Raw genomic sequence first — 10,261 nt, 5'->3', positions numbered from 1 at the left:
ACATAAAACAATAAAAATAATACAGAATTTCAAAATAAGGTGGTAGGAAATTAACAATGGTTATTGTACTACACATTCTTATCTTCAAAGTGGTTACTCAGATAATCAGATCTGGTCTCTGAGTTTATTTTCATCCTAAGTTCAGACTGACAAAAAACGTAAGACAAGCTTCCAAAAAACTCATCACATTTCTAGTTGAAATGAAATGAAAATTAAACAAGGATGTGCTCTCAAGGCCATATGAGTATATTTTTCTTCATATTCACATCCTTTTACAATACTTTCTATGACATCTTTATTTCCTTGAAATGAATATTTTTTACAAAGGAAGTTAGTTTCCTTGTCCAGACATGGAAATGTAAAACATGCAAGGAGATAGGGAAGAACACTTAGACTGAAACCAGGAAAGTAATGCTTGTGTCAGAAGAAATTGAATGGAAAGAGAATAAGAAATATGATGAATTATAACAAGGACAAAAAACACCATGTAGGTTTAGATATGCGAATAATGCTCAAGGGACTTAAGGTAAATGGCATCTGCAAAAATGAAAATGGCTTTTCCCCTAAAGCTGCATATACTTACAAAGAGAAACCAGAGGAAAAATACGTGGCTTTAGAGTAGATCACCCTTGTTAACAAGGCTTACTGTACAAAGGGTATTTTAAGTGATGATTTCAATCATAAACTTCCTTCATTTCAAAATAGTTACATAATATGAGGTAGAGTTGAAAGACAATAATACAAGTAAATTTACACTGCTGGAATTTTTATTGTTCATTTTCCAACTTTCATGCACACTTTTGGGATTCCCTTTCATTTACTGTACTCTCAAAATATTTTTTCAGATGTTTACACTTTTCTAAAGAAAGTACTTCGAGAACCTCCCAGCTTCTGGTTACTAGTTTAGTTAGAACCTAACTTCAGCTCAGGAGTTTGTTTTTCAATTTCACTTGAATGACACCTTCTATCCCAATAATGCAAACCTGCTTGTTCTTAGCACTCAATACATCTTCAGAAACAAGAAACTTTTATTCAAATTTTGTAACACCTTTTAGAACAACTGACCCCAATGTTTTCTCTGAGGCACCTGCCACCTGAGGAGACCGAGATTCAGTAGAGACATTTTCCACTACAGCTTCACACGCACGGGCTTGTGCAGATGATGGAGGTAAAATTTCAGCTGACGTCTCTTGCATGGGGAAATTCTTCAGTGGGAACTACATCAGTTAATGAAGCATGTTTATCAGCAAGAGCCTCTACTTCAGAGGCTCCCTCAGCAGGTAGAGCTCAAGCTTCAGCAGAGGCCTCTTTTATGGGCGCCCCCTAAGGTGGTGGCTGTTGAACCTCAGAAGGGATCTCTTCTGGAAAGCCTCATCATAATGGTGGAGACTGAACTTCAGGAAGAGCCTCTTCTTCAGAATCCCTCAGCTGGTGGGACTGAACTTCAGATACCTCTTCTATAGAAGTCTCTTCAAGTGATGAAGAATAAGCTTCTGCAGAGACCTCAGGTATTGGAGACCAAACGTTATGAGAGGCCTTTTCTGGAGGAGGCGGAACTGGAGCAAGGGCCTCTTCTGCAGGAGCCTCATCAACTGGTTGACTCTGAACTTGAGCAGGGGTCACCTCAGCTGGTTGACTTTGAACTTGAGCAGGGGCCTCTTCTGCAGGAGCCACATCAGCTGGTGGAAACTTGACTGTAGTGGGTGCATCTTCTGTAGGCACTTTGTCAGCTAGAGACTGGACTTTAGCAGGAGCCTCTTCTGCAGACGCCTCCTCAGCTGGAGACTGAACTTGAGCAGAGGCCTCTTCAGCTTCTTCTACAGGAGCCTCATAAGTTGATGGAGGCTGAATTTGATCAGGGGTCTCCTCAGCTGGTGGAGACTGGACTTCAGCAGGGGCCTCTTCAGCTGGTTGACTCTGAACTTGAGCAGGGACCTCTTCTACAGGAGCCTTGTCAGTTGGAGGAGACTGGACTTCAGCAGGGGCCTCTTCTGCAGGAGCCTCCTCAGGTTGTTGAGCCTGAACTTCACCAGGAGCCTCTGCTACAGAAAGCTCCTTAGCAGGTGGAGACTGGACTTGAGCAGGGGCCTCTTCTGCAGGAGCCTCCTCAGGTTGTTGAGCCTGAACTTCACCAGGAGCCTCTTCTACAGGAAGCTCCTTAGCTGGTGGAGGCTGAACTTGAGCAGGGGCCTCTTCTGCAGATGCCTCCTCAGCTGAGAGAGGCTGAATTTCTGCCAGAACCTCTTGAGCCAGTGGAGGCTGTACTTCAGCAGGGGTCTCTTCAGCCGTGCGAGGTTCCACTATTCCTAAAGTTTCCTCATGGGCATCTTCAACTATTGGAGGTAGTACTTCAACCTGACATTTTTCTATCAGTGAAGGCTGAATTTCAGCAGGAAAAGCTTCTAAGGGAGCCGCTTCAGCTGACAGATAGCCCACTTGATCATAGCACTTTTTTATGACCTTTTCTACTGATGAAGACTCCGTTAAAGGCAGCTCTTCAGTTGACCGAGCCTGTTCTAAAACAAGGACTTTTGCCGTTACAACAGCTGCCTCAGCCGAGGTTCTCTCAGCAAGGTTGGGCTCTGCGTTAGCTGCAGCCTCTTCAGCTGGTAGGGGCTGAACTTCAGCAGGGATCTTTTCTAATGATAGGGCCTCTATCTCAGCAGAAGCCCCCTTTGTAACAGAGGAACCTTCTTTAAGGGGTATGGTTACCTCTGCCCTAGACCCACCTTCTAAAAGTACTGGTGTATCCGTTCTGGTTTCCTGAGTAAATAAAGCTCTGTCAACACTTTTCTGCCTAAATTCTTCTTGGCTACTTGTTTCTGGTTGAAATTCAGGGTGTTCGCTAACAAAAACATTTTCTGAGGATTTGGTTTTCTGGACATCTTTCTTTGATTTTGTAGAACTACTTGGGCTAGAAATAACAATTACTTCAAATTCACCAAAAGAGGTCTGCTGCTCCTTGTCAGCTTTTTCAACTTGGCAAATTTTCAGCATGCCTCCAGTACAACTGGTCTGCTGAGATCTGTCTATTTTTGACTGAACGGACGGTTTCCTTGTTGGAGTTTCTACATCCTGAACCCGCTCTGGTAACTCAAATGCTGCTACCCCAATGCCAACTGGCTTTTCTTCAGGTACCACTGTTTCATCAACTAAATTGATTTCTTCTTTCTCATTTATGATGGGATCTGTCTGCAGAGATTTATCAGTCATTTCCTGTCCATGTTTTCTCTTTTTCCAGTTTTGCTGAAGTTGAGAAGATATTCTACGAGACTCATATTCTTTGGCAGAGGAGTTGCCTTTGCTCGAAGGAGTATTACCAGTACTAAAGGGAGCTTTGGGCCCAGATGACTGTGGTGTGGCTGTGGGTTTCCTTTTCTCTGTAACTTCAGTTTGTAGGGATTTGTCTACCATTGGTTGGCTGGGGCGTCTTCTCTTTCGAATTTCTTGCCTCTCCCCTGAGATAGGCTGGTCAGGTTCATCAAGTTCTTCCATTTTCTTAACGGATGAATTTCAAATTCATTTATCTTCAAGTAATTAATCCTCAAGAGCTACAAATGTACCAGGTGTTTAAGCCTTTGCCTTCCTTCATTAAGAGATGTTCTATTAAAGTCCTTAGAAAAAAAGGTCATTCACAAATCATTCCATTCTCTCCCGCTACGCTCTTGTTGGGTCTCATCTTATTCAGTCATCACATTTTTGTTTCGTCTCTGTTCTAACTAAATCTTACTTTTAGAAGTTTCTCTCAAGCATCTGTGACATCACAACCACTTCTCTTTGCAAAGTTCCAGCAGTTATATTTCCAGCACTTTTAACTTGCTGTTTGTTCACGGGCAATGGCTGCAAGTAAGACTTCTACTCTTTGAAACAAATCAGTTTGAAAGAATCATTTTTCTACCAAAGAAACATCAGGTAAACTCCAGGAATGCCGCTTTCTGATTGTCAGAGTTAATGCTTTTGAACTTTCAATTCTGTTCTTTTCATTCTACTTTCAAAGACAGTTGTAATACAGAACTCTGCAGCCTGTTTTCAGCTGATAACATATGTGTGGGAATGTTCTATCAATGTAGGTTTAGATGTCTGGGAAACAAGATAATTCTGTTTGAAAGACTAAAATTCTAAAGTCCGTCTCCATGTGAGCTCTTTTCCTATATCTTTGACCTTCAGTGATCACAACAGCTTACCATCACAATATAAAAGTCATGCTTTGCTTCTCAAGCAACCAGAGATACTTTGATTTTGTTTTTAACTATTTCAGAAAGTAGTTGAGTCTAAATATATGCCTAGTTAAACGAAATGTATCTTTTCAGGCAGTCAGTATAGACTCTGCTGAATAACTACATGGGAATGAATGCCAAAGTTTTAAAAATGTAAATTAAAGCTTTGAAAAAGAAGTACCCATGTTAACCAGACTGTAGATGCAATTATATTGGATTTTAAAATATTGGTAAAACTTTAACTCATACATCACACAAGAGTTTTACTAGAACCATATATTGGTCAAAAATGTACCAAACATTGTTAATCTGAGGAAAATAAAAGAGGAAAAAAGAAACATTTAAAATAAATTACAGGACCCAAAATAAACATTTGCTAAAGATGATGATTTTATTAATCTGGGAATATTTTAAAATTCCTTATACTCCACTGCCCCTAGAAAACATAAATATGAATTAAATAATTCCCCTTGTTTCACATGCATTGGTGACATGGATTGAACATCTGTATACCTCCCCCCACATAGGAATTTTTAGGGCAGTCAGCATAGACTGTTCCCAAGGTTATAGCATTTGGAATTAGAACCTTCTAGAAGAGAGCCATCTACAAATCAGGAAATGGACCCTCAGCAGATCCCAACACAGATCTACTGGCATTTTGATGTTGTACTAACTGGTCATCAGAACATTGAGAAGCACATGTTGTTTAAGCCATCCAGTGTATGGTATACTTGTTATAGTGCGGAAGTCGGTGCTCCCTCTGTGGTCCCCAGGAGAAAGCGGTAAGAGGATATAGAAAATAAAGACAAGAGACAATAGCCAGGGTCAGGTGGAGTTACCTCTTGCCTGATGAGCAAGAGGACTGACTTCAATAGTAGGGGTGTTTATTTTACACACTTCAAAGTAGTATCATGAGAGTTAATGTTGCCTAGTGACTAAGGCAAAGACTAAGGCTGAAACTGTAATGGTCCAAGCAGGATACTTTTTTCAGTACTGAGGTAGCTTGACTGCCTGAGGCACTCTGGGTCTGTCCCACCCTCAGACACATGACCAACAACCAACTCCAGCACCTCCCAACATTATAACAACCTAAATTCACCTTAACTCAACAAATGGGTGTTTTCCACATGCCATGTCCCAGCCTCTAAAATAGGTTATCTTGTGGCATTGATCAGTGAATATTTGTTGAATGCAATTGGAAGATATATGATGGAAATAAAAATAAGTTTTACAATTAAATGGGCCAACTAAAACTAAATTAAATAAGAATTTGATCATTCTTGATCATGAACAAAATTGTCATAGTAAGCTGCATCAGCTTACTCATAGAAACAAGTTATTATGCATGAATAATGAATTAAAATATCTACCTGCTCCAAATAGAATTATGAGGAATTTCATGGAAAAGTTTTCTATCCTACTTCTTAAGAGTATAGATTTTCTCTTTGCCCAGATGATTTATCTGAACCCACTAATCATGATCAGTGTCTTTTATCAGTTTAGGGCTTGGAATTTTACCTATTTCTTTACAAATCTTGCATATTTCATCTCTTTCTCCCCCACTTGGTTCCTATCTGCTAAGGGTTGAATTGTGTCTCCCCAAACGGTACCTTCAAACCATCATTTCTAGCACCTATAATGTGACCTTATTTGGAAATAGGATCATTGCATATGTAATGAAATCAAAATAGTATTCTTATAAGAAGAAAATAATTTAAATGCAAACACACAGAAAGAAGACCATGTGAAAATGTAGACAAAGATTGGATTTATGCTGCCACACAGGTAGCAGTCAACGTACCTACAATAGCAATTGTGAAAGGGAAAAAAACTGCTCAAAAGGAAAGAAAAACTGAGATGGGGGAAAGGAGAAAAGAAGAGGAAAAAATATATATACATATATACACAAGATATATATATATATATATGTATACACAAGCTAGCTAAGATAAGTGTAGTACTAATTTCTATTAGCTTATTGAAAGGAACAGTTAGTGTTTATATTATTTGATCAATTTTGCCTGCCTAAATCTGATAATCTGAGCAACTACTTTGAAGCTAACAATGTGCAATAGCAACCATGATTAATTTCCTATCATCTTGTTTTGAAATTCTGTCTTGTTTTTATTTTTTTTATTCTCTTTAAAATAAAAAAAGCAGAAGAGGTAATAAAGGATTTGCCCTAAGAGGCTTCAGAGGTTGCCCCTGGCACCACCTTGACTCAGGATTTCTACCCTCTAGTGAGATAATAAAGTTAGGTAATTTTACCCAGTTTGTAGTACTTTCTATGGCAGCCCTAGTAACGCTAAAACATTCTTTCATAGCCCCATATTCTGACTCCTGCTTGGACTCTTGTACATCTGACTTTCCATTTTGGGGTATAATTTCTTTGTTTCTGACTCAGGTATAGCATGTATTCTCAAACCACATTTGAGGCATTTATGTAATCACAAATACCATAAGTGTTTGTTAAAGAACTCCCCCTGATGATTTGCATTTTATTTTATCAAAAACAAATTCATTTAAGTAGCGCTTAATGTCACTTAGAATTCAATAAATTTAAACCTATAAATGAGAAGTGGCTGAGATGCTTCAAACTAACATAGATCAAATATTTAAATTATGATCCATATTGTTTTGTTCCTGACTGAATGTATCAAGGAAGATAGAGCCTTAAAAATGTACATCGGATATAACAACCGTAGCATCACTGGTAGTTTTAGTAAAAGAAATTTCAGTAAATCAGTGAGGAAAGAAAGCATAAAAATTTTAAATCTCTATACATTACACATGAACAAAATTAAACTGCAATAAAAATTACAAAAAAGTCCAAAATATCACATAAAGAGCTATTCTTAATGTCTGAAAGGCCCTAGAAATCAATATAAAAATAACAAAAAAGAAAAATAAGAAACAAATAAAAAATATATAGAATAAAAATAAGTTAACAATAAATACAAAAAGATCAACAGTTGTAAAGTGGAAATCATAATACCAGTATGAAATTAGGAAAGACTTATTTTAAAGAAAATACCCTCAAAGTAAGTAAAAGTGCTATTAAATGGATGGTCTTTCTTTACTGGACAAAGTTTGAATTGATGCAATCTTTCCTCTGGGTAATTTAAAGTCACATATCAAGTATTTCTAAATTCTTGAGATTTAATTTATAACATAGGAGCTATAGTTAGTAATAATGCATGGTATATTTGAAATCGCTAAGGAAGCAGAGCTCAGATGTCATCACCACAAAAAAGCAACTACATGAAATGATAGACCTGTTAATTATGATAATTACTTTATAATATATACATGTATCAAAATCATATGGTACAGCTTAAACATATAAAATACAAATATGTCAAATAATGTTTATAAAATGTCCATACTATTTACCAGTAATTCTACTTCCAAAAATGTTAATATACAGGAATAGTTATTCCCTCAACTTTTCTTGATTTTCAATATATTCCAGTGACTATTAATAGGAGAAACCACAGAAAACACAAAGACTTTATTGCTTGCCCTTCTGGATGTTACAGTCTAGCAGGATAAAGTCAAAATGAAAACAAGCTTTAAAGCACTGAAAACTATTATTACTTCATGAAGAGATAATATGATTTACCTAAGGAAACAGGAGCAGACGGAGCCTGTAGGAGAGAATACTTAGCTGAGAAACTATCAAAAAAAACACATTAGGAAGCAAATGCCTGCAATATTCTAGGAACAGCAAGAAATCCTTTCTGGCTGGAGGAAAAGCCAAGTGAGAGAAGAATGTATGAGAGTTGCTTGAAGAGTTAGATAGAGGCCTGATGATGTAATGATTTATAGACTCCATCAAGAATTATTTTGTTTTAAATGCCATATAATGACATTAAAGGGTTTTCAATTTCTCCTGTCTTCAGAGTGGTTATAAGGTATTACTTTCTATTGCTGCATAACAAATCACCCCAAATTTAGCATCTGACAATAACGTAAAAGTTATATGTTATAGTTTCTGTAGGTCCAGAGCTAACATACAGATTAGCTGGTTCTCTGACCTAAGTCCCAACAGATTAAAATCAGCATCAGCCAGGGACAAGATCACACCCAGGGCCTGAGGTCTGTTCTCAGCTCCCTGAACACTGGCAGAGCTCAGTTCTTGTGTGGTTGTAGGACTGAAGTCTGTTTTCTTGCTGGCTGTCAGCTGGGCTGGCTCCCACCTCCCAGGAGCTACTTTCAAGTCCAAACCACATAGTCCTCTCACAGCATGGAAGCTTCCTATTTCAAAGCCAGCAGGACAATCTCTTTCCAGTGTGCTAAAAGAAAACCATGTACTTTGTCATATAACAAACCTAATGAAGGAGGTGACCATCTCTTTATAATTAGAGATTCCACCCAAACATAAGGAGGAAAAATTACACTGGGCATATACACCATGGATGCGGGAATCTTAGAGATCATCACAGAGTTTTATCTTCCACAGGAATCAAGAATTAAATCAAGAAAGTTAGGTAGAATGATGGAAGAAAAGGAGACCCAGGACAAAGCCCCAAGTATCAGCCATTTAAATTCCAGGTAGGCGGAGAGGGGAAGGAAAAATATACCAAGTATATATTAGGCAATGCGACCGGATAAAAGAGGACAGAATCATGGTGCACTCTGAAGTTTAACAAAATTAATAACAGACTGAATCTAAGGGGAAAAGGAAAATCAAGGACTAGATGTTGGTTTTTGTGACTATGTGAATGAAAATATCATTTGCTGGTTTGGATGCCATTGGTCAATTTATCTAAAGCATTTTCACTGGAGTGTTATGTTGAAGCTATGTGGCAGACGATGAGGGAATGGATAAATTACAAGTAGAAAACTCTTTCAAAAAGCTTCAGCACAAAGACTATGGAAAACAATATTTATTGTCACACAAAACAATAATTGAATATAGTGTGTTTCCACAGTAAGAAAAAGACAAATAGAAAATATTTAACTTGGAACAATATGTACCCGCTAAGAATTATACTAATGAACATAGCAAAATATTACATATTTTAAGCATGAGCCTCTTTTCATGAAATAAATCTATTATGCATTATCTATTTCTTTATACAGACGAGGGGCTAAAGAAAGAATTCTAATGACATAATTATCAGACATATAATAGTGGAAACATAGTGACTTCTATATTTCCAAATGTTTCAATAGACTGGCAATGAATGACAGCGTTGGTGCAGGTTTGGAAATCACAAAGTAAAATGATTGAACCTGGACGATACCAATTGTAGGTCACAAAGGAGAGAAACCAAATGAGTAGGACAGTAGACCAAGCAGTGGACCCCTCAGTTTGATTAAACTTCCCATCGCATGGGCTTTTTCCTGAGTGAGCCAATGATCTGTGTTTCCTTAGAGCATTTCCGTTAGCAGGTTCTTTCTCCAACTCTCTGAAGTATAAATCTTTCTATAAACCTTTTGTCTATTTTATAATACAGGGCTGCTTTCTCAAAGACCTGGAATCCAGCTGTTTTAATATAATCTTTGAGAAAGATAGCCTCCCTATTTCCCAGTCTCTGGGAGAGGGTAGGAGCTTAGCTTCAACGGGTGTTTGGGTCCAACTTGTAAAACTACTTCCTAATTTAAAGATACAACGAACTTTACTGTTCCTCAGAGATAAGGACAACTAGCAAAAACAGATGGCCTAAGATTCCCTCCACATCAGCTCTCGAAAACCTGCCTGCCCTTTGATTCAGTGGAGTTTAGAAGCCACTCTGGTCTTTCTCTGTTGCAGTAACCTTCAAAGTTTCTGACCTGTTTAACCTTGTTTGATACAATACATACTTTGCTTTCACAGAGTATACAGTGGATTTTGTAGGGAAAGTTCAGTGTACATAGTGGCCAAAAGTGACAAGGACGTGAAGCACTGAGTGATAGTCTGGCATCACTTATTTTCAAAATATCCGGTTAAAAGGTGATCCACGTAGAGACCATACTCATAAGTGAAATAAATCAAACATACATGTGCAAGCACCGCATTGTTTCACTAGTGTAAAACTTGAAAGAGTTAATTTAAACTC

General features: G+C 37.9%; 1 protein-coding gene across 1 annotated transcript; it reads right to left on the bottom strand.

Annotated features, from left to right (window-relative positions):
- Window positions 1–1,010: 1,010 nt before the first annotated feature.
- Window positions 1,011–3,755, bottom strand: Fscb (fibrous sheath CABYR binding protein). Its single transcript, XM_013510122.1, is given in 3 exon segments — window positions 1,011–1,202; window positions 1,204–1,272; window positions 1,378–3,755. Coding segments are annotated over 3 exon segments (2,361 nt in total). The 5' UTR covers window positions 3,496–3,755; the 3' UTR covers window positions 1,011–1,028.
- Window positions 3,756–10,261: the final 6,506 nt, after the last annotated feature.

Source organism: Chinchilla lanigera, unplaced genomic scaffold, assembly GCF_000276665.1.
Source record: "Chinchilla lanigera isolate Chin_1 unplaced genomic scaffold, ChiLan1.0 scaffold00008, whole genome shotgun sequence".
Classification (NCBI taxonomy): Eukaryota; Metazoa; Chordata; class Mammalia; order Rodentia; family Chinchillidae; genus Chinchilla; species Chinchilla lanigera.
The sequence above is the reverse complement of the archived record's forward strand: the minus strand, read 5'-3'. Positions and strand labels throughout refer to the sequence as shown.